This window comes from Bos grunniens, chromosome 17 (genome assembly GCF_055505025.1).
Source record: "Bos grunniens cultivar Pamir isolate PY7600 chromosome 17, Bosgru_T2T1.0, whole genome shotgun sequence".
Taxonomy (NCBI): Eukaryota; Metazoa; Chordata; class Mammalia; order Artiodactyla; family Bovidae; genus Bos; species Bos grunniens.
This window is the reverse complement of record NC_141181.1, coordinates 55,944,276-55,970,000: the sequence shown is the minus strand read 5'-3', so window position 1 is coordinate 55,970,000 and position 25,725 is coordinate 55,944,276. Positions and strand designations below refer to the sequence as shown.

At 42.1% G+C, this 25,725-nt stretch overlaps 1 protein-coding gene across 18 annotated transcripts in view; it reads right to left on the bottom strand.

Moving 5' to 3' along the window:
• Positions 1–25,725, bottom strand: part of CIT (citron rho-interacting serine/threonine kinase) — a 176,690-nt gene that overhangs the window by 136,347 nt on the left and 14,618 nt on the right. For all 18 annotated transcript variants that reach the window (XR_015144536.1, XR_015144535.1, XM_086347846.1 and 15 more), the window contains 4 exons: positions 21,218–21,393; positions 17,873–17,974; positions 2,468–2,610; positions 1,503–1,596 (listed from right to left, as the gene is read on the bottom strand). Coding sequence is in view for 13 of the 18 variants with exons in the window: in XM_086347846.1 (XP_086203972.1) it covers positions 1,503–1,596; positions 2,468–2,610; positions 17,873–17,974; positions 21,218–21,393 (515 nt within the window). In the remaining 5 variants the exon portion in view is untranslated. The remainder of the gene's footprint in view (positions 1–1,502; positions 1,597–2,467; positions 2,611–17,872; positions 17,975–21,217; positions 21,394–25,725) is intronic.

The following is a 25,725-nucleotide window of genomic DNA, read 5'->3' as shown; positions in this document are numbered from 1 at the left end:
AAGATCACTAATGCAAGGCATAGGTTTTTGAATCCCAGATGGTAGAATTTTGTATAATTTAACTTTTTTTCCTGTACTTTAATCCACTAAATCCAACACCTAAGTTTTCATGCCTGTTTCCGAATTATACATAATTTTTGGTGGCTTGGACAGTAAAGAATCTACCTGCAATGCAGAAGACCCAGGTTCAATCCCTGGGTCAAGAAGACCTGTTAGAGAAGGAAATGGCAACCCACTCCAGTACTCTTGTCTGGACAATTCCATGGAGAGAGGAGCCTGGTGGGCTACAGTCCACAGGGTCACAAAGAGTCAGACACAACTGAGCAACTAACACTTTCACTTTAAAACATAAAATTCTTTGATACTCTCATTATTAATGTAATGATCAAGTAGAAGAGATTATAAGCACATAATCTGAGGGGAGGACAACCAATGCTGAGGCTGAAAAACCCTGACCTCACACAACATAAAGAGCCTATTTTTCCAAGAGCCTGAACCTGAAAGAAGTTACATCAAATAGGCCTCAAATCTATAGAAGAGGGAGGTGAAACCCTGGAATGCAAAGAGTTAACACAAACTTGAGCCTTTTCCAAATATAATAATACCCACCTGCCCTTTATAAGGACTAAACTCTCAGAGCCAGGGGGTATTTTGAAGAGCAGGCCCCCCTTCATTTCTGCATTTTAACTAGAATCAGTATATTCTGTAGAAAGAATAAAAGCCCAAGTTCCTAAGGATTTGTACAGGTCACCAAGTAATTCAGTTGGGAAATGAGTCTTAAAATCTAAGTCGATTTTCTCTTAGACTTACCATTTTTTGCATAGTTGACTTGAAAATTTACATTTTAGCATGTGCCAACTTGATGAGGTTTTTAAAATCTAATTTTCTTTTACTTTGTCATCTTTTTCCTAAAGTATTCTCATTCTTGACCATCAATAGCTACCCTCTTGCCTTCCTATTAGCACATAGGATACAGCTTAATAATAATTAACATGTGGAATACAGCTTAATTTTTACCAAAGGTCCAGGACTTAGAATTGACATTTTGAGCACTTGGTTCTTAATGCTTGGTTCAAATGCTCTAGTGATTAATTTTCATTGCACTGCATATGAAGTAGAGGATTTGAGATAAATAAGGTTAAATTTCATCAAAATATTTAAAATGAAAAAGAGAATGTAACAGAAGACAATTAATAAGCAAGGAAAATGAAGGGAAAAACAAAGTATTTCCCCCTTTTTTTTAACCAAACTACAAGAATGTTCCTTAAAATGTTTTGTAGAGTATTAACAGGTATTTTACGTAAAAGGGTCTCAGGTCAAGTAAGTCTAGAAAATAGCTCTGTGACCCATCCCCACCCACCCCGCAGAGAAATCATTTCACAGCTGGCAGATGAAGGCTTCAGAGTGTCACTCAACTTTATCCCATATTTTCCAAACTTATGAGGACCTCATAACACTTTGTAGTATAAGTTCTATTAAGTTAACTTATTCTATTTTGTTACCATCTTATTTGAGTTCATTTTAGCAGCTGATCCAAAATCCACCAGCTTGATGTGTCCCGTTCGGTCAATGAGGATGTTCTCGGGCTTGATGTCTCTGTATGGAAATCAAGGCCATAAATTAGTGTTGTCTTCTCCATGCCAATCATCAAGCAACTGCAGACCCAGGATCGTGATTCGGCCAAGAATCTTAGTGTCTATGGTTTTGCCATACAGACCTCCCTACTGATGGACATATGTAATAAGCATTTTAAAAAACAAATTAAAGTAAAAGAAAGAGAAAGAATAGAGGGAGGAAGGGAGGGAGGGGGAGGGAAGCAGAAAAGGAAAGGGAACAAATACCTGTTATTAGATGGATTAGTTCTCCTCAAGACACACATTTCATATTACGAAAACTAAGGCCACAAGACGCTAAGGGGTTTGCTCATGGTCATATGGCTAGTCAATGGGAAAAAAAACCAAACTCTATTCAGGATTTTGTGGTTCCTGGACTAACGAGCATTCCATTCCCACAACATTCTCAGATGCTCATAAAATTTACATTTTAGTGAAGATGTAAAGAAACACTTTCCAATTGAGGATTTGGGAGAACACATTTGTCGATTACTAACAAGCGAGGTAAGAAGACTACATTGTCTTCTGTTTCTGTGTGGTAGGCCACTTCCTTGTGCAAATTAAATTTGGTTTTCCTACCATAGCTTCCAAAGAACTTAAGAGCTCCTCTTATTAGGCACATTAACAGATCTGACTAGCAAATGTAAGAACACTCAATTTTAGATCTATTTCATTGTTGAATGGGGAAGCAGAAACATCTGCCATTTTGCACAATTTGCCTTAAGCCAATTATTGGTGAAGACTGGCTAAAAACTGGATGAAGAATTATTTTGATGCTGAAATCACTCACTCCATTTTAGGAAGTCTTAGGTGATACAGGTAAATTCTCAGTAGACTACCAGAGTCTCACTTACCGATGTACATAGCCCATCTGATGAACGCTGTGGACAGCCAAAATCAGTTCAGCTAGGTAAAACTGAATCATATTTTCATCTAATTGGTCCTCATATCTATTCAAAAGTGACAGCAAATCCCCTCCAGGCTGATATTCCATGACCTGTACAGAATGCCAAAGTTATTCATTCTTCATACACCCCCCCCAAAAAAAGGAAATGTTCTCAATTAGATCCTCGAATACTGCCTGACATGTTATAATTACAATGTCTTCACAAAGCTATGAAGATGTGTGAGACACACTGTAAGTCTCATGTAGGATGAGGTCCCTGCCCTAAGGAAATTACAGCCGTTACCCAAGAGAATCAATACAATAAAGACACCTCCTAAACACCATGCACAGTGTTTGCAAGGCAAGTTTGAAAAGCTGAATTAAATCCACCCACTCACCCACCCACCCAGGTCGACACCCCAGACAGTCCCTAGGATTGATTAGATGCACAGCATAGATGGAGACTCCTGGAGGGCAACAAACCCTCTTTCTGCAAACCTTTCTGCATTCCTCTCAGCACCAGACAGAATATAGAAGGTAGACAATAAACATGATACAATCTTTTCCTTAAACAGTTTGGAAGGTAATCTGACCACTTCTGTTAAAAATTTAACTCTCAAACAAGGGCTCTGTGACAAGCTAGAAGGGTGGGATGGGGAGGGAGGCTGGGGAGGGAGGGGACATGGGCATACATATGGCTGAATCTTGTTGTATGACAGAAAACCACAAAATTCTGTAAAGCAATTATCCAATTTAAAATTTTTTTAACTTTTAAATGTAAATATATACCCTTTGAACCAGTAATTCTATTTCTGACCATTTACTTCATAGGAATTTGCAACAGTTTGTCAATAAAGAGATTCATTGCAGAATTGTTTGTAATATGGGAAAAAGAAACCCTGGAAATCAAATAGACATCACTAAGAGACTGCTAAAATATGATACATCTAAACAATAGGTTAAGATGCAGATATTAAAAATGAATGGATGGGACTTCCTTAGAGGTCCAGTGGTTAAGAATTCGCCTTCCAGTGCAGGAGGCGCAAGTTTGATCCCTGGTTGGGAAGCTTAGATCCCACAGGACTTGGAGCCAAAAAACCAAAACAATATTGTAGCAAATTCAATAAAGACTTTAAAAATGGTACACATACCCCAAAAAAAGAAATCTTTAAAAAAAAAATGGATTTGATCTAGTCATTCTGCCATGGAAAGCTACCCATGATAAGTGATGCCCTAAACAGGATACACTAAAACTTTCTGTGATTGAAAAAGTATTTGTTACATTTGTTATTATATATATAGGGGGGAAAAAACTGGAAGAATATAAAGTACAGCCTTAGAGAAAATGTTTCATTAGCAAAAAATGTCTTCCACCTGAAGAAACCGAAATTCTTCCACCTCCTGATAACAGATTGACATTCCAGAGGCTTTAAGGCTCGTCCCCAGCAGGTTTCAAGTCTCAGCCCAGTGACTCTCTGCCTTTCAGTTTTGTCCTCTGTAAAATAGGGATAAGACTGTGCCTAGCGCCCACAAGATCCTCCACTACCATTCAAGTCCTTTCCTTGCCCTGAATTCATGGCACTATCCTTTCCACTCCGGCTAGGGGAAGCTGGGATCCATTTTGACCATCTTTGCAATCATGCCAACACTTCCTAAGCTCTCCTTCTGTCCTTTGCTCTGATTTCCCATTTTATCTATATATCTATATATATGTGTGGGTGTGTGTGTGTCTTTCAAGTTGTCTCAAACCCTTTCTGGAAAGAGGCAAGTTCTTAAAAGCTTTTAAAAAACACTAAATTTCTCAAAGGCTTCCCAGGTGGCACTGGTGGTAAAGAACCTGCCTGCCAATTCAGGAGATCTAAGAGATGCGCGTTCGATCCCTGCATCAGGAAGATCTCTTAAAGAACGGCATGGCAACCTACTCCAGTATTCTTGCCTGGAGAATCCCATGGACAGAGGAGCCTGGAAGGTTATAGTCCATATGGTCGCAAAGAATCGGACATGACTGAAGCAACTTAGCACACACGCACACAAATCTCTCAAACCACTGCATTATAGAAGCCAACTACAGGATGTGAAATATCTCCATCCTCCTCCAAATTTCTGTTTGCTTTCAGTCCAGAATTAGAAGAAGGCTCTAGCCAAGTCAGACATGGAGCAGCTGCATATGTCCCCAGAGGCCTCAGGCTGGTCAGTACAGTCTCTGCCCAACACCAGGTCAACAGACACCAGGGACCTCAGGAGGAACCAGGAACTTGCATGTCCTCCCCAAGGGCCCCTCGTCACCTGGCATCTTACACGTAGCAGATACTCAACCAGATACTGGACAATTTGAAAATGAAGTTTCCATTATGAACTAACAAGGACAGCAACACTGAGAATGAGCATCAGCTAAAATGCAGACTTTATTTCCCCCAAATTCTAGGCAGATGTAAGCTGCTTGTCCCAATCCTCGAAGAGCCCGCGGAAGGCACCTGGCTGCCTACTGCTCACCCACACATCCCAACCTGCTTCTCCACACGCTCTGGGCATGTGGGTGAATGTTAATTTTTTTACGTCTGTTTTAAAAATATATACTGCCATTAAAAAGGTCTTAAATATCCACATGCAAAAAAATATTGCAGATAATAACAGAAGTACTCATGCTTTTAGAACCAAAACGTCTTAAAATAGGAACAATGCGTATTTATGACGACATGGTGCACTTACAAATTTTCTGATCCGGCTCTATTAAAGACGTGAAGAAAACAGAATGGATTGCAAGTTTAAGACTGAGAAAGTCAAACACAGAGCAGCTGCTGGCCACTAAGATTCTATCTGTGGAACTTCCCTGGTTGTCCAGTGGCTAAGACTCCACACTCCATTGAAAGGGGCCCAGGTATGTATGATCCCTGGTCAGGGAACTAGATCCCACATGCACTAATTAAGAGCTCAAGTGCTGCAACTAAAGATCCTGCATGCTGCAACTAAGATCTGACACAGCCAAATAAATATTTAAACAAAAGAAAATTCTATCTGTAATGACAATGAAAAGTAGTTCAGACAATCAGAACCATCTCTTAGAAAGGCAAAAACATATGTAAGCTTTGCTTCTATTCAGAAAATCCAAATTCCTGAGCTGAAAATCCCTTCCCAAATTAGATTAGTCTTTTCTACTGGTCAAACAACTTTCCATTTCTTGAAAACGGCTCATTAAGAAAATAAGCAACAAAAATGACAACAGCTACTAGGCAGGAGGCTCTACAGCATGAGGTCAAGAAAGTTACACTAAATAACAAAACTCCTTATCAAAGAACCTAATCAAATTTGACCTTCCAACAAGATTCTGGACTGCCAGAAAATTACTGAACATCCCAACTGCACACCATCAGAACTTAGTTTAGGCACTTACTGACTAAATTTGGCTACCCACGATGTGACCCCCATCCCCAAACTATCCTACTGAGGTATAGTCACTCATCCTGGGATGAATGGAGCCCAGGGGAAGACAACTTGTGTGTGGTGATACCAAACTTCATCAGTTTTGCTCTTGAGTCTAAAGAAATAATAAAGAACCAGGACTTGGACACTTTCAGAAAACACTTTTAGACTTTCAAGTCAGTTCAGTCACTCAGTCGTGTCTGACTCTTTGTGATCCCATGGACTGCAGCACGCCAGGCTTCTCTGTCCATCACCAACTCCCAGAGCTTGGTCAAACTCATGTCCGTCAAGTCAGTGATGCCATCCAACCATTTCATCCTCTGTTGTCCCCTTCCTGTCCTGCCTTCAATCTTTCCCAGCATCAAGGTCTTTTCCAATCAGTCAGTTCTTCACATCAGGTGGGCAAAGTATCGGAGCTTCACCATCAGTCCTTCCAATATTCATTCAGGACTGATTTCCTTTAGGATGGACTGGTTGGATCTCCTTGCAGTCCAAGGGACTCTCAAGAGTCTTCTCCAACACCACAGTTCAAAAGTATCAATTCTTCGGCGCTCAGCTTTCTTTATGGTCCAACTCTGACATCCATACATGACTACTGGAAAAACCAGAGCTTTGACTAGATGGACCTTTGTCAGTAAAGTAGTGTCTCACTTTTTAATATGCTGTCTAGGTTTGTCATAGCTTTTCTTGCAAGGAGCAAGCGTCTCTTAATTTCATGGCTGCAATCACCATCTGGCAGATTCTTTACCAGCTGAGGCACCAGGGAAGCCCAAGAACAGTGGAGTGAGTAGCCTATCCCTTCTCCAGCAGACCTTCCCAGCCCAAGAATCAAACAGGAGTCTCCTGCATTGCAGGCAGATTCTTCACCAGCTGAGCTACCAGGGAAGCCAAACACCAATACAGTATATTAACGCATATATATGGAATTTAGAAAGATGGTAACAATGATCCTATATGAGACAGCAAAAGAGACACAGATGTAAAGAACAGACTTTTGGACTCTGTGGGAGAAGGCAAGGGTTGGATGATTTGAGAGAATAGCATCGAAACATGTATATTACCATATGTGAAATAGATGGCCAGTACAGGTTCGATGCATGAGACAGGGCGCTCAGGGCCAGTGCACTGGGATGACCCTGAGGGATGGGATGGGGAGGGAGGTGGGAGAGGGGGTTTAGGATGGGGGACACATGTATACCCATGGCCAATTCATGTGAATGTATGGCAAAAACCACTACAATACTGTAATTAGTCTTCAATTAAAATTAATTAATTTACAAAAAAAAAAAATGATACCAAATCAAGAGTTTCCAGAAAGGGGAACCCTTCTACACTGTCGGTGGGAACATAAGTTAGTGCAGCTACTGTGGAAAACAGTATGGAGGTTCCTCAGAAAACTAAAAATAGAGTTGCCATATGATCCCGCAATCCCACTCCTTGGCATATATCCAGACAAAACTCTAATTCAAAAAGATACATGCACCCCTATGCCCACAGCAGCACTATTCACAACAATCAAGACGTGGAAACAACCTAAATTCCTGTTGACAGATAAATGGACAAAGAAGATATAGTGTGTGTGTGTGTGTGTGTATACACACACAATGGAGTACTGCTGCTGCTAAGTCAGTTTGGTCGTGTCCGACTCTGTGCGATCCCATAGACGGCAGCCCACCAGGCTCCCCCGTCCCTGGGATTCTCCAGGCAAGAACACTGGAGTGGGTTGCCATTTCCTTCTCCAATGCATGAAAGTGAAAGTGAAAGTGAAGTCGCTCAGTCGTGTCTGACCCTTAGCATGGACTGCAGCCTACCAGGCTCCTCCGTCCATGGGATTTTCCAGGCAAGAGGACTGGAGTGGGGTGCCACTGCCTTCTCCAACAATGGAGTACTACCCAGCTATAAAAAAGAATGAAATAATGCCATTTGCAGTAACATACTAGAGATTATCATACTAAGTGAAGAAGTCAGTCAGACAAAGATGAGGACCATATGATATCACTTATATGTTGAATCTAAACTATGACACAACTAAACCTGTCTATGAAACAAATACAGAATCATATTACATAAAGAACAGAATGGTGGTTGACGTGCGGTGGGGGAAGAGATGGAATGGGAGGTTGGGGTTAGCAGATGTAGGCTGTTATATATAGAATGGATAAATAACAAGATCCTATTATATAACACAGAGAACTATAGTCAATCCTATGATAAACCATAATGGAAAAGAATATTATAAAAATGTACTCTGTACATAAGTATAACTGAATCACTTTGCTGTACAGCAGAACTTAATACAACATTGTAAATCAACTACACTTCAGTTAAAAAAAAAAAAAGGAGCTCTGAAAGCATCATCAAGTCTCACACCAAGAGTTTTCAAGTCTTCATACCAAATGACATACTATAAACCAAAGACCAAGGTCAGCAGAACAGAACACAATGAACACATTAGACCAAAGTCACCACCCAGGTTGTACCAAACAGATCATTCACAGCATCCGAACTTGTCCCCTAAAAGGACTCCATCCCTGACTTTTACTATTCAGAGATGCCCAGAGAGACATGGATCCTCCCTGGAAAAGTGACTTCTAACCCAAGAAAAAAACTGGCAAGTCCTCTAGGGCAGGGCTTCTCAAGCCTGTCTATACACCAGAATCACCTGGAGAAACACTTTTTTTTAAAAAAGGATAAAACACATTCATCCACATAAATATCTGAGTGCCTATTATGTGCCAGGCACTATTCTAGATATTATTAATAGAAAAATAGCAGTGATAAAAACTGACAAAAATTCCTGCCTTCATGGAGCTGGAATTCAGGTAGAATGAAAAAGAACTGGAAAAAAAAATTCAGTAATACTAACGGGTTTATTATAAAGTATGTCTCTTTCTCATCCCAACCATTGAGGAAGCTTGCCAAAAAAGGTGGATTCCATGGATCAACTTCTTCATGGATCAAGCTCCACAGGTGGGGGCCAAGCATCTGCATTTCAAGGAGCTTCTGGGGTGACTGCAATGCAGCACTGTATTAAGACCCGACGCTGACGAGGCTGCAGGGGCAACATGGGTCACTACTCCAACCGAGTGAGAAGATTCTACAGAAGAGACGCCCTGGTATGAAAGCTGGCTTGAATACAGCCCTCACTTCTGCTGCTTATAATTTTCCAGCGGTTACCTGGAGCCATTCCGCATATTAGGACAAGATCACTGAGAGCAAAGGGCTGAAACATGACCAGTCCACCCGCACTGAAGCAACCATCCTACATCCCTGCAAAAATAGGAGATCTCCCTGCAGGTCACCTCAACAGTGATCACTAAGGCATGGTAATAGAGGCCAGGGAGCCAGGAGGATGCAAAAAAGCCCTACAGTAAAACCACCCTGAACACTGTGACAGCCCTGTGGATGGCAGAGAAAGCACAGCAGCTGACAGACCAGCCTGGCTTGGAGCTATAATGGACTTGCTCTTTTAAAGCAAAGACGTCCCGGCCGACAGAGACAGACCTTTCTGATGGCAGCAGCTGCAGATGCTAATTAAAGGGCAGATCTTACATGTGTTTAGTTTGGAAGGAGCGGCAGCTTCTCTCTTGGTGTGTGCATCTCTACCCAAGTGCTGGGATGGCAATTCCCATCAGTTGCGTTGTATTTGAAACAAAGGAAAAATGTGTATGTGTGCATACACACACATACGCTTGCATGTATGTGTGTACATATGGGGGTAGATTTATAATAGTTCTTTGCATTCTATCCCAATTTGCATACTGGTGTCGTTAAAGGCATACTGTGCTGGCCGCCTCTTAGAATCATGTCCTTGAAATGCCTGCACTACAATCAGCATGACTGCAAGTGCCATGAAAATGTTAAGGTTGCTGCTGGCATCGTCACCCGCCCTGCGCAGTGTTCCTGATCTTTGGCTCAGGGGAGGACAGGGTGGATACTCTAAGGAGAGAAGCCCCTGGCACAAACCCTAACTTCTTCTTCTTGAAGGGCAAGGTGACCAAGAGAAAAAGAGAGAAGGCCCTTTACGTCAGAAAGTATGAATCCCAGCCTGAGTCATCCTTCTATTCAAAAAATCCTCACTGAGCATCCAATCATCCAGAGTCTTGGCAGGAAGCTGACCCCATACTCAAACTAGGTGATTTGAGGTCATGAACTGAGGAAAGGGCTATGTGTAGAGGTGTGGGAAAGGTTAAAGGAAATGAACACCAGATGCTGAACACCCCGGGGCGAGCAACAGCAGGGGAGTAGGCACCATTCGTTGGCCTGAGAGGGTAAGGAAAGGGGTCTCGGATGTGTACACTATGACTAAAGAATCACAAGGAAGAAGTGGTAACCAGAAACTAGCTATGGCTGTAGGTCATTGGTTCTCAAAGTGGGGTCTGGGACCCGATGAGAAATATGAACTCGGGCCCCACCCCGCAAGACCTACTGGATCAGCAATGCTGAAGACTGGGGCCAGGCAAATCAGGACAACGTAACTACAGTCTCCAGAATGGTGAAACTCTAAATGCACGTCTCTGAAATATGCCTCAAAAGACCAACACGCAGAACCACTACTTCAAAGGCACTGAGAACTCAAAGAACCCCCTGAGGCAATAACACACTCAGCAATCGAATTGGAGTCAATAAGACGTATTAATATCTCATTTCGCCAATGAGAAAATTGAAGCTGAAAAGGCCAATGACTCCGGAGAGACCAAGCAAGGAACAGAATAAAAGGAACCTATATTCTAAATAACAGCTTCCTTCTGATGGGCAGCTGGCTTGTGAAGCGGCAGCACTGGTGAGTTTTGAGACATGCCTAAAACTGGATCATCTTACCCAAGAGATCAAAACAGCACATGTCTCACTGTCAAAATGATCCTAAGCTGCCGTATTTCACTCAAATAAAATAAACAAAGAAGCAGTATTCGTTAACCCTCTCCCACCCCCAATGATGGCAGAGGCTGGTGATCAGACAGTCCCTGGGGCCACTGCCCAGAAGAGCCCCCCTTCAAATGACTCCTACATAGGAAGGGAAGTATCCACAAAATGGTATCCCCATGGGTTAAAAGCAAGACAAGAAATGTAAAGAACTAAACCCAAGCAGGACATCCGAACACGGTTGTGTTAGAAACAGTTTTGGATGTGACAGTATAAATGTAATAAGGAAGATCACGGGAGGTGGAGCTTGGGGGCCTCGTGTCTAACCCCATCTGTTAATCTACAAAAGGAGCTGTTTTAACCTCTGGGCCAGACTCTAACTGATCCCCCAAATCCATTCTTTCCTTCTCCCACAGCAGTAAGAGGCCACGCGGTGAGACAGTACAGACGTGTACAGTCATGACAAAGTTCTGGTCAACAAGACGTGAGAGGAAGTGATGTGTCCCACTTCTGCATCATCCTGTGTAGAAGGAGTCTGCTTGCTCTGCCTTTCTGCTCTTTTCTCCTCCCAGCCACGTGGAACATATAGACATGAGATGGTCCAACTTTAAGCGTGTCAAAGAAGACAACATCCTAAGGCGCAGGAAGACACAGAAAGGAATCATCATGTACAACAGGCTGCCCACCAGTCTGGACTGTATTTGAGGGTTTCTTTGGTATATGACCTTAGCCTATACCTTAACTAATAAATCCCTGTGTGCAACTAGGGGGAAGAAAACTTTGGGAATGAACAGAAGGAAGCTCATGTAAGGTCACAAAAGGGAAAATAGATTCGTGAGTCAGTAATAGGCTCAGAGCATTGGCAGCCTGAAAAGACCTACAGTATGAAAAATATCAGCACAAGTTAGCAAGCTTTACGATTCGCACAAAGAATTTAGATACAACACTACAAGCAATGAGTTGCAGAACAATGTTTTCTTTGTGGAGACCGGCAGCTCCTTCATGGAAGGACATTGGGGAAGGCATCTGTTAAACAGAATGGAACAGATTTCATCATGAACCAGATCAACAAAGTACAGCTTCTGTGGGCCACCTGCCAGGATACGCGACTTGCCTTGTTACATGGAACCAGACGTTAAGACGGACTTTGCTAGGATTTTCTATAGTAAAACCTGGTAAGCCACGCTCACTGGTGTGTAACTATGAATGGGAAATTTTTAACCATCAAAACTCAAAAAGATCCAAGTTCAATTTCCTTGCGCTGCAAATCAAATTTTAAAAAATTTCAGTGGACCTGTCTTCAACAGCATACTTCGGAGGAAAAAAACTCATACTATTAACTTAACAGGTTTCCCAAGTGACTTAGGAGTAAAGAATCCACCTGCCAGTATAGGAGACACAGGTGTGATCCCTGGGTCAGCAAGATTCCCCTGGAGAAAGAAATGGCAACCCACTCTAGTATTCTTGCCCAGGAAATCACATAGATGGAGGAGCCTGGCAGGCTACAGTCCATGGGGTTGAAAAAGAGTCAGACATGATTCAGGGACTGTGCTGTGCTTAGTTGCTCAGTTGTGTCCAACTCTCTGTGATCTCATGGATTGTAAGCTATCAGGCTCCTCCATCCATGTAATTTTCCAGGCAAGAATACTGGTAATCAGGTAGCCACTTTCTACTCCAGAGGATCTTCCTGCCCAGGGACTGAACCCAAGTCTCCTGCATCTCCTGCACTGGCAGGTGGATTCTTTACTCCTAGTGCCACCTGGGAAGCGACTAAACAACATTAACATAATACAACTTCCATAGTGCTGTAAGTACACGGTCTATAAATCAAATTTCTATGAAATTAATCATGCAGCCAACCAATAAATATTTCTTAAGCAACAACCTGTGGAAGCTCTACTAGAAGCCAGGGAGATATCACCACTCTGATGGAGGCTGAAGCCTGGTGGAGGCAACCGCCACCCACTCACCAAGAGCAAGTTCAGGCTGCTCTGAGCACACAGCAGAGGGGTGTCCCTCCCACAGGTCCAGGAAGGGGTTCTGGAGGAAGTAACATCTGACTGGAGCCCAGAAGGAGAAACAAGAGTTAACAAGGTAAACAGGGAAAGAGGCGAGAGCGTGGAGAAAGTATACATATTTTTTCAGATCCTTTTTCATCATAGGTTATTATAAGATATTGAATATAATTCCTTATGCTATACAGTAGGTCCTTGCTGACTATATATTTTATCCATAGTAGTGTGTATCTGTTAATCCCAAATTCTCAGTTTATCCCTCCTCTTCCCCCTTCTCTTTTGATAACCATCTTTGTTTTCTGTGTCTATGAATCTATTTCTGTTTTTTAAATATGTTCATTTGTACCATGATTTTAGATTCTACTTAGAAGCAGTAACATACAATATTTTTCTTTCTCTGACTTATGTCACTTAGTATGATAATCTCCAGGTCCATCCATATTGCTGCAAATGACATGATTTCATTCTTTTTCACGGCTGGATAGTATTCCAGTGTATACACACCACGTCTTTGTCCATTAACCTGTTGGTGTACATTTACGTTACTCCCAGGTCTTAGCTATTACAAATAGTGCTGCTATGGCACTGATTTTAAATGTATCTTCAGTTAAACTCCAAAAAAATGCATTATACATTAATATTTAACTGCCAGGGGAGTTTACTGTGATTTGTAGGTCTCCCCAAATTTCAAAAGTTTAATCATCTATAGGCACAGGGGAATTTCAGTGCTTTACAAAGCAAATACAGATCCCTCGGGTAGGACCTGGGATAGCACCCTGTAATCACACAGATTCATAATTTGCAGCAAAATGGATGAATAGTTGCACTAAAGGGAATAAATAGGAGTTCGGGTCAAGTTTTGCTACAGAGTTCAAGTCAGGTCTTCTGACAAATAAGCAATAAAATAACCTGAGGTTATTCAGAGCACTGGGTATTTCAGAATTGCAGATAAGAGATGGTGGATCTATCATATCTTAAGTCCTATGCTAAGCTTGGATTTCTCATATGAAAACTGTACCCTTAGCAAGCATTTTATTTCAAAGTATCAAAGTGCTGGAAAAGAAAATGTAGGCAAGGAAATAATTACCAGATTACCAAATACCCAGCGATAATTATACCTAACGGAGCTACTTAAGAATGGCATAAAAACGTTCTTGTAGCCAGGTATTGAGGTGCTGAGGCAACCAGAACTTCAGAAAACAGTCACTTTGAGATCAGTCCCATCTTGCAAGATGGTGGGCAGAAAAACTGAGAAGACCATCTTCAGCTAAGAATGTCAATGCTGGTGTCATGATCCAGAGGGAAGCCCCACAACCTGAAGACCCCCACCGACGGAAGGCTGTCCTAGCAGAGGAATGGTAGATATTCCCAATGCACAAGGTATTCCAGACAAGCTATATCCAAACAGAATCCACAGCAATTAAATCCATAATTAAGGAAAAAATGGGAAGGTTCTCACTACTGTAACAGAGCCAATTAGTAAGGATAAAAAGAGTGAAACCAAAGAGTTTAAAATTCTCAAAATGCCCAAATGTTACCCCCTTAAAGATGTGCTGTAAAAACTGTTGAGTGGTGGGGAAAGAAAAAAAACAACTACAATCAACGTGAAGAAAACTACAAATGTTACTCCCAGGTCCCCGCTGATCGTCCTCACCGGCCATTCCAGAGACAAGCAGAAGATGGCTTCCCTCCAGAAACAAGCAGGGACTTGCCATTTGGGGCTGAACCACTAGTCCTCACTAATGTGAGTTCCTTCACCTAGAACACTCAGAATCTGTCATCACCTCCACCAAAACTTACCATAATAGTGTGAAAGTTCCAAAGTACTTCAACAGTGATTACTTTTTTTTTTTAACAGTGATTGGACATGGAACAACAGACTGGTTCCAAATAGGCAAAGGAGTACATCAAGGCTGTATATTATCACCCTACTTATTTAACTTATATGCAGAGAACATCATGAGAAATGCTGGGCTGGAAGAAGCACAAGCTGGAATCAAGATGGCCAGGAGAAATATTAATAACCTCAGATACGCAGATGACACCACCCTTATAGCAGAAAGTGAAGAAGAACTAAAGAGCCTCTTGATGAAAGTGAAAGAGGAGAGTGAAAAAGTTGGCTTAAAGCTCAACATTCAGAAAACAAAGATTATGGCATCCAGTCCCATCACTTCATGGGAAATAGATGGGGAAACAGTGGAGACAGTGGCTGACTTTATTTTTCTGGGCTCCAAAATCACTGCAGATGGTGACTGCAGCCAGGAAATTAAAAGACACTTTACTCCTTGGAAGGTAAGTTATGACCAACCTAGATAGCATATTAAAAAGCAGAGACATTACTTTGCCAACAAAGGTCCGTCTAGTCAAGGCTATGGTTTTTCCAGTGGTCATGTATGGATGTGAGAGTTGGACTATAAAGAAAGCTGAGCACCGAAGAATTGATGCTTTTGAACTATGGTGTTGGAGAAGACTCTTGAGAGTCCCTTGGACAGCAAGGAGATTCAACCAGTCCATCCTAAAGGAGATCAATCCTGGGTGTTCATTGGAAGGACTGATGTTGAAGTTGAAGCTCCAATACTTTGGCCACCTGATGCGAAGAGCTGACTCATTTGAAAAGACCCTGATGCTGGGAAAGATTGAGGGCAGGAGGAGAAGGGGACAACAGAGGATGAGATGGCTGGATGGCATCACCGACTCGATGGACGTGAGTTTGAGTGAACTCCGGGAGTTGGTGATGGACAGGGAGGCCTGGTGTGCTGCAGTTCATGGGGTTGCAAAGAGTGGGACACGACTGAGCAACTGAACTGAACTATTAAGAAGCTGCATGAGACTGGAGATCAAAAAGGCTGAGTTCCAAGAGAAGCCACCGCCATGAGAAGCATGCACACTGCAGCCAGAAAGTAGCCCCCACTCACCACAAATGGAGAAAAGCCTGCACAGCAATGAAGACCCACCACAGTCAAAAAATAAAATAAATAAGATTTAAAAAAATAAAATAAAATAAAAAACAAAAAGGTTGAGCACTTCAACTCAGAGGAAGAGAATGGTAAAGTTTTTGGAGCAGTGCAAGGCAGACCAGAAAATTGTGGATTCTCAACTTTCACCAAAAATTAGAGCCCTTCCCAGCTCTGGGACAGCCTGTGTGGCCTCAGAAACAAAACTTATGCTCCCGAGCTGATGTTCTGTATCATTTGCAGAGCTCTAGTTAAAAACATCCAAAACAACAATAATCAACAAAGAACCTACTGTGTCAAAGGAATTGCTTTTCTAAAAGATAATGAGTAAATCTGTTAATATGTCCAAATACGAGGGGCTCCACAAGACATACATAGCACAGGACAAATATTACCATATCCAACAAATGTCCTAGGACACCAGTGAGCCTAGAAACACACCAAGGTCATTTGTAAAGGTCAGGGCTTCAAGCTCCAGGTTTCAAGGAAGGAAAGCTTCCAAGACAATATTCAAGAAAAAGAAGTTTCAGGACATAGAGCCATAGGCATGGTGATGGCTCTGAAGGATTGCATGGTGAGCACAAGGCCAGTTTCCCAGCATATCCATGTGAGAATACCCTTGTCAGAAGGCAGGGTGGGACCAGAAAGAGCCTCCCCACTGGTACTGGTTCCCAACTAAGATGAAACCAAGGCAAATAACTGTTTATTCCAGATCAGAAATAAAGGTGGTGAGTTTTCCTAGTGTTAGTTGCTCAGTCGTGTCTGACTCTCGAAACCCCATGGACTGTAGCCTGCCAAGCTCCTCTGTCTATAGGATTCTCCAGGCAAGAATACTGGAGTGGGTTGCCAATCCCTTCTCCAGGAGATCTTCCTGACTCAGGGATCAAACCCAGGTCCCCTGAACTGCAGGCAGATTCTTTACCATCTGAGCCACCAGTGAAGTCCCCCTAAAATGCCCAGTGAAGATTCAAAACAAATAGGCATCCGTCTCTTACCCTCTTCTCTGATGTGAGCTCTATAAAAGTTTATCTCCATTCAATGTAATAGGATAGTCTTGTTCTAAGGGCTGAATCAGGAACAAAACTTGCTTCTGCTGCTGCTGCTGCTAAGTCGCTTCAGTCGTGTCCGACTCTGTGTGACCCCAGAGACGGCAGCCCACGAGGCTCCCCCGTCCCTGGGATTCTCCAGGCAAGAACACTGGAGTGGGTTGCCATTTCCTTCTCCAATGCATGAAAGTGAAAAGTGAAAGTGAAGTCGCTCAGTCATGTCCAACTCTTCGCGACCCCATGGACTGCAGCCTAACAGGTTCCTCCGTCCATGGGATTTTCTAGGCAAAAGTACTGGAGTGGGGTGCCATTGCCTTCTCCGAAACTTGCTTCTAAGATACCTTTAACTTTAGGAATCTAAATCCCTAAGAACCTAAACAACGCCCCAAAATGAATTTTAACATTCTGTAAGTTATGCTACATGCACGTCAGTGAAAACCATGGTGCTGCTCAAAAGAACAATGCAGATTTGTATGCACTGACATGAAAAGATGTCAGGGAGAAATTACTGAAAGGCAAAAAGCAAGTTGAAGAGCAGAGTAGACAGTAACACACCATTTTTGTGAAACAAACTATATACATGTGTGATAGGCACAGGCACAGAAATATTCTTTCCACAACTCATGGTTAAGAGCCAGAAAGAACATACATAACCATTAACATGTGTTTCCCAGGGGACAGCGATTAGAGAGAAAGGTCAAGCATGTTCTCTTTTATTTCATACATTTCCTCAGTGTTTGCATTTTCTTATAATAACCATGGTCTATCTCAATTTTTAAAATTTAAAGTAAGATTTTGTTAAAGGTACTATCAGACTATTGCCAATAAATGACTTCTCTTTATTGCCCTTTGAGCCATAGCTGCAATATCCAGCAATAAATGGGGCTGTTTCTAAATGGATCAGGTCTTCATCTTTAGGACAAGAACAAGAAGACACCTGAAAGGCAGGAGAGCATGAGAATGAATGAAAAGTGTCATGGGCCATGTGGCCAAGAACCACATTCAATTACACAGCCGTGCTATCTGATTATTGCAACACTAGGCTAATTCTACAGAGATGGATGGAAAGACTCACCAGATAAAGGTTATTTTTGTCCTGAAAGGCATACTGCAACTGGGGGATCCAAGGACTTGTACTCCGAGATAATATGTTCTGTTCTTCCTCAAAATATGAGACCTAGGAGGAATAGAAACTATTAAGACAATTATAAAGAACTAAGTGTGATGGGGGAAATGCTCTTTGTTCTCCCTTTAAGCTTAAACTGATACCTAGTTTTGTTTCTTTTTTAAAAAGCCATCACATAGTCCAACATTCCACAAATCTCATTCTTATGCCTACTTTGCTCAATTTTTGCCAGATCCATACAATAGTGTCCAGTTATTTACTTAATGTCTTTCTTCGAAGTCAACCAACATCTTTGAAATTTAAATCTTTCTCTTCATCTTCCCTTACTGAGCAATTCAGTCCTAAAACCATGAGATGGACAATAACCAGATAAACATCCATGACAAGTGACAAGGAAAGCCATGGTAGTCCAGAACAGGGTGACAGGTCCAAGCAGGGTGAGGAGGGAAGCAACCACATGTGGAGCAGACCAATGTGGGGTATCAAAGGCTCACGTATGGTGAGGAAGTCAATCTAGGTCTAGATGACCTAGAGCATCTGAGCCAGTCAAGGTAGAGTTGACGGATGGACACAGGTGCATTAAATAAGTAAAAAACATCGAGGGTGATATCAGAGTTACAAACATGGAAAGGGTGAAAATGATAACAAACCTTATGAAGCTGGAGAGGACTTGGAGATGCTGATGTGAATACATGGTTTTCAACATACACAAGTAGATACAGAAATAAATACAGATGTTAATGTTCGTGTGTATGAGGTAGGTATGCTGCATACACGTACATGTATTTCCTGGCCTTGTCCACTGAATGGAGTCTGGCAGTAATGACATCCTGATAGCAAAGAGAACACCTCGTGCCCAGACCTTGGCCTCTAAATACTGTTTTCCACTTAAAAAAATAAATAAATAACAAAATGCAGGGCTCCCAGAGAAATGACTGACTGTGGGGCTGAGGCAGGTAAAGTGAGTTTAAGAGCCCAAACATCTTGTATCAGAAAGTAACACAGAATTCAAAGATGGGGAATATGTCAAAAAGATATACAAAAGCCAACCTGAAGAGATTCTCATTGGCCAACTTGGGAACAATTTGAGTATAAAAACATATACTGACAGGAATGGATTGTAACTCATTGACAGGCAAATGCAAGTGCATACAGATATAAATAAATGGATGGGTTGAAAGTTTTATCAGAAACAGGTACTTCCCCAGTTTGAAAGTATCTCCTTCCAAAATACCTATGCAATTACAAAGAGGAAAGGAGTAACTTGCAGTGAAAGGTGGCAGATACCAACGTGACATCCTCAGGAACGTGACAAGCCGCAACTGAGACTCCCCTGTCGGGATGAAATGAGAGGAACAGAGCATCCTGTCTGTGACAGTCCTGCGTGGCTCAGGTAACTAACGGGTGGGTGGCTTTAATTAGCTCCTGGATATGTGAGATTTTTAAATCCCCCAGCATATACCTCACACGGGGTGACTCAAGTCATTCACCCGGAGGAGCACACCTGGGCAAGGGTCCCTATCCCTCACCTGCAGTATGGGATGTGCTGAGTGAGGGTCTCTATCCCTCACCTGCAGTATGGAACGTGCTGGATTCATTTCCTTTTCTATGCACCATTGCCCATATGAAATATAAAGAGCATAAGGCTACATCTAAGGCCTCTTCCAAGGACCTAGGATACACCAGACCCAACAGGTGCTTGGTAGGTGTGGCCTGATGGCAGGTGCTTCTTAGGTGCTGGGAGGCTCAGTGAGCATCTTCCACACCTCTCTTCCAAATGATCTGCAACATCCTGTCATGTAATCATTCTATGAAGTTGCCCACATTTCATTCCTGAACAAAAGACACAGCATTCTCAGATTCTGACAAGCAGCTTCCTGCCCTCTGCTGTGTCTTTGACCAGAGGTCACACAGTCACTGAAGTGCTGAAACCCCGATCCCAACCTTCTGCTTCCAAAAGCCTATGTGAACCCCAAGCGTCTCACAAATTAAATTCCAACTCCAAAAACCAGTTCTTGGGGGAGATGATGAGTTACCGTTTAATGGGTACAGAGTTTCAGTTTAGGATGATGAAAAAGTTCTAAAGGTGGACAGTGGTGATGGTGACGCAACACTGCCAATGTACTTAATGCCACAGAACTGTACACTCAAAAATAGTTCAAGTGGTAAATTTTATGTGATGCATATTTTATCACAGTAGCCAGAAGGGAGTTCTTGAGGTTTCCCACCAATCACCTCCTCCCAACTCCCATGTCCTTACTTCTCCTCATTTTCCAGTCTATTTGTTCTAAACTTCTAAACACACACAAACACAGACATCTGCATAGCATTCTAGCACTTACACCTCCAGAACAGCACACTTCTACCTGGTACATTCTCGTCACTTCTCCCTGCCCAGAACCCATGTTCCCTCTCAGCAGTGTGAACCTGCCCTGTCTCTGGCTCACCCACACCTTTCCTCATTCTGTCGTTTGTGAATTTGCTAACTGCTCCCTCTTTTGTGATGCTTTAGCTCCTAAGGGCCTGCTTTATGGATCTGCCATTTTTCCTCAACTTTCCAAGGCTGTGCTGAAACCCTGAAACTAACAGCCACGGAGCTTTGATTCCTTTTGCAGACTTCCCACAGAGCTGGGTCCATTATCGGACACATGATGTGCTCTCGAACATGGGTAACTAATAAATTACTCTCTGAACACCAAGGCTGATGGCCGTCTCTCTAGAAACACTGCAAATGAATCAATAACGTCTGGGAGCAGCAGCCTTGTTTAAAGAGAGAGAAAAACACCACAACCAGAAAGATAACTTCTCACCTCCTCTCAGACTGGCAACTCCCTAGCCACAGAACAATTTAATTTCTTCAGAGGCCTGTTTTAAAACCAAATACCAAAAAAAAAAAAAAAAAAATCAAGTACAGAGGCCCCCAACACAAATATATAAGATGTGTACAAAAGCAAAGGCTATCTAACTCACCGCATGATATGCACATCTCTGAATTCCCAGTGGATGGTCACAAAAGATCATCTCAAATTCATTAGTGAAAAGGCCAAGTTGGTTCTGAATAATATGCAACTATAAAAACATGATCAAGCAACCCAAGGGAGCTTGTCAATCTTCAAAATTAGTCAATATCAGTTCAAGAAAGCATGCTCAGACCTTCCTGGCTACGCCACAGTAATTAAAACTAGGGATGCAGAGGAAAACCGGCTCCATCCCAGGTGTCAATTCAGCAGATTCTCATCTCTGCAATGAACCTGCTGGTTCAGACAGGGGAGGCTGGATGTTAAATACTCCTACCTGCTCCTGGGCCAACAAGGCCTTCTTCTTCATGACTTTCATGGCATAGACATCCCCAGTCGCTTTCTCTCTGACCACCTGTACTTCAGCAAAGTGACCGCAGCCTACGACACTTCTCACTTCAAAGTCCTTCACTGAAGGCTGGAGCTCTTGCAACTCAGCTATGATATCGGAATCTGCAAAAGACGGAAGAGTGACTCCTGGATCCATAACGTACTTCAAATACTCGTATCTTTATGAAAGCAAGAAGAAAGGAAGAAAGAAGAAAGCGTTGCTGTATCTTCCCTCACTGTCAGGAGACATTTAGTCACTTTCTCCTTGTCGTGAATAATTATAAAATCAGCACAAAAGTGTTTTTTCTATGCTAAGTTAAAATTAAGGGCTCCAGAAATTCCAACGCACAGTTTCCATGGCAGCTATGATCTGAATCCTGTAGATGCAGAAAACAGGGGAAGGAGAACAGAAATCATGCTTTTCCTCCCCCTCTCCGGGGGCTGCAGGGCAGTGAGTGTGGTCAAACATGTCATCAGCATCTGGACTGGTTTATAATGGGATATGAGCAATGTGATCCCCATCCTTAGTTGACTTTAGGGTTGACTTCCAGAACATTCCATCCTGATTCCATATGTTCTACTCAGTTTTACTCCATTAGCCCAGGTCTTATCTCCCATGCATCGTGTCAGTAAATACCATCCTTGCCATACATAGTATGTAGCAGCACTACCACGGGAGAAAAAGCCTGAGCTTGAGGAACCAAGCAGAGGCCTGACCTTGGCCCTGCAGAGCTGACGTGTCACACAGCTTGATGGGTTTGCAACTGTCTCTTTTCTAGGCATAGTTTTACTCCTTTTCTGAATGCAATCTCTCAGCCGGTGTCTTCCTCTATCCTAAAAGCTTTAACAAAAGCATCAGACACACAGATAAAGCACTTTAAACAACAGACATTAATTTCTCAAAGTTCTAGAGCCTGTTGAGAACCCACTTCCTGGCTGACAGGCAGCCCCTGTATTTCTCATATGGTAGGAGGAAAAGGAGCCCTCATCTCTCTTCCTCTTCTTCTAGGGACATGAATTCTATAATGGAGCCTACCTTGATGAATTCATCTACATCTAATTATCTCCCAAAGGCTTCACTTTTGGGGGGTCAAAGCCTCAACATATAAATTTGGGGAACTGGAGAAGGAAGCAGAAGGTTGGTAAAAACATTCAGTTCCTAACAGTCAGAGATTCTCCGTGTTTAAAGTATGGACTAAACAGGTAGCAAATTTGGAATCTAACATACATTTATTAACAACATTAAATTGGGGCATCACAGGGTAGATATATAGTGATTCTAATGATCTAAAGAATAGAATGGAATGTAAATATTAGAGAAATGCAAATCAAAATTATGAGGTACCATCTCACACTGGTCAGAATGGCCATCATTAAAAAGTTGACAAATAACAAACGCTGGAGAGGGTGTGCAGAAAAGAAAACCCTCTTACACTGTTGGTGGGAATGTAAACTGGTATAGCCACTATGAAAAACAGTATATAGGTTCCTCAAAAAAACAAAAAATGGAGCTAACATACAATACGGCAATTCCACTGCTGGGCATATACCCAGACAAAATTGTAATTTGAAAAGATGCATGCACTCCCATGCTCACAGCAGCACTACTTACAATAGCGAAGACGTGAAGCAACCTAAATGTCCTCTGACAGATGAATAGACAAAGAAGATGAGGTATATACATACAGTGGAATACTACTCAGTCACAAAAAGAGGATGAATACCATTTGCAGCAACATGGACAGACCTCGAGATTATCATACTAAGCAAAATAAGTCTGGCTTCCCTGGTGGCTCCGACAGTAAATGATCCACCTGCAAAGCACGAGACCTGGGTTCATTCCCGGGGTTGGGAAGATCCCCTGGAGGAAGGCATGGCAACCCACTCCAGTATTCTTGCCTGGAGAATCCCATGGGCAGAGGAGCCTGGTGGGCTACAGTCCATGGGGTCGCACAGAGTCACGTAGAGTCAGACACAACTGAGCGACTAAACAACAGCAACATACACACACAAGCAAAGTAAGTCAGAAATAGAAAAACAAAATATCATATAATATCACTTACACATGGAATCTAAAATACAAATGAACGTATCTATGAAACAGAATCACAGACAGAACACACTTCTGGTTGCCAAGGGGGTTGGGTGGGAGGAAGGACTGGGAGCTTGGGATTAGCAGATATTAACTGTTATTTATAGGATGAAGAAACAACAACGTCCTACTGTGTAGCACAGGGAACTATATTCAATATCCTGTGATAAACCATAATGGGAAAGAATATGAAAAAGAATATATATATATACATGTATTATATAACTGTATTGGTGTACAGCAGAAACTAACATAACATTAGTAAATCAACTATACTTCAATAAAATATTTTTTAGAAAAAGGAATAGAGCAGAACAGCTGTGACTGACCAAATCCTTCAGTCCTGTCCATTACAGGGAAACTGCACCATATACAGGGTTATACTCCAAAGGAAGACAACAGTAATGTGTCATCAGAATTATCCTGGAGAATCCCTCAGAAAGATGTCATGGTGAAGACCAAGGGACTCTTGAAATCCCACAGGTGCACTGAAGCCACTTCTGCGGGAGGGCACCAGGCAGAGCTGGGAGCTACAATCATTTGGCAAGTTGTTCACACAACTAAAGGAACAGAGCCCAACAAAGGGCAGAGCCATTTCATAACCACAGTCATTTGGCAGCACATTAATGAATTAGCCAATGCAATTTTAATTGTTGTTACCCACTCCCTTTCTTGGTTGCATGGGTGGAGTTGAATTCATTTGGATCAAAGGCACATGTGATGAGCACCACTGCACTAACAACATCTCTTATTTGTTATCCTAAAAACATCTTCTTTGTTTGAGGAATCAGGCAAGAGGGGTGAGTAGATTCACTTCATTTCACCGTGGCCATTGTAAAACAAAAAAATAAATCTAGAGCGCCTTCAGGGAGGATTCCATGCAGAAGCAGAACTGAAATGTGGCATATTTTCCTTTTGCCTTGACATCACTATGTCAAGCCCAGTCTTTCTTCCCTGTCTTCTTCCAAGTTTCTCTCAGACCTAGTACTTGAGTTTTTGAATTATTAATTTCCCAAATATGCTGACTTGCAATTTTCTGACTTGAACCTGATTTCATTACTGCTTGCACACAAGGCCTCTCCTGATTCTTCTGTAAGGCCTTGGGCCCCCGCGTTGCTTACAGCACTGTCCAACTTAATAACTCTGGATCTGTCTCCAGCAACCAGCAGGCATCTCAATCACCCCAGCAGACAAAACTGCTTGCAGGCAAAACCACCATGACACTCTCAGAATTCTGAGAAACCACTCCAAGTCGCAATGTTGTTATTCAAAGACTTTGGGATTATCAAGGTGAACAGGTGAGATGCCAGACTCGTACCTATGACTGTGAAAAATAACCCTGCACAACTTCTCTTCCCACCAGCAACTTCTGTGACTACAAAACCACATCAACCTTCATCCCCACCCACTATGAACACGGTGGTAACTGACATTGAGGTAGAGACCCAAAGCATGAAATGAAAATGCAGTCAGAGAACGATCTTCCCAGATACATATATAGATCCAGGGAGCAAAAGCCACCACAGCTGAATGCTGCTTCCTTTGTTAAAACTCAGTATTACAACACTTCACTGTCTAGGAATGCATCCTTCACAGAAATGTTCAAAAGACACACATATCAAGATACATATCATAAGATGGGCACTGCTTGTTACAGAAAAATCAGAAACAATGTAGAGGTCTACAATTAACAGGAAAGTGGAAACAGCGTAAGCGTTCACCCACAGAAAAGAATACTAGACACATATTTAAAAGAATTAAGTAGCTCAACCTCCACTGGAGTCTCTTTAAGGACAAGGATTTGCTTCTGTTTTGATCACTACTGTAAACCCAGTGCTCAAAACAGCAGCAGGCACATAGCGAGCACTCCACAAATATTTGTTAAGTAAATATATTGCTAGGTGAGCAACGCTAGTGGCAAAACATTATCAACATACAACCCATTTTGCATAAAATTAAACCAGAATAATGTTAGAGCCTCTTGATGAAGGTGAAAGAGGAGAGTGATAAAGCCGGCTTAAAACTCAACATTCAAAAAACTAAAGATCATGGCATCCAGTTCCATCACTTCATGGCAAATAAATAGGGAAAAAAATGGAAACAGTGACAGATTTTATCTTCTTGGGCTCCAAAACCACTGCAGATGATGACTGCAGCCACAAAATTAAAAGATGCTTGGGAAGAAAAGTTATGACAAACATAGACAGTGTATTAAAAAGCAGAGACATCACTTTGCCAACAAAGATCCATATAGTCAAAGCTATGGATTTTTCAGTAGTCATGTACTGAAGTGAGTGTTGGATCATAAAGAAGACTAAGCACCAAAGAACTGATACTTTCAAACTGTGGTGCTGGAGAAGACT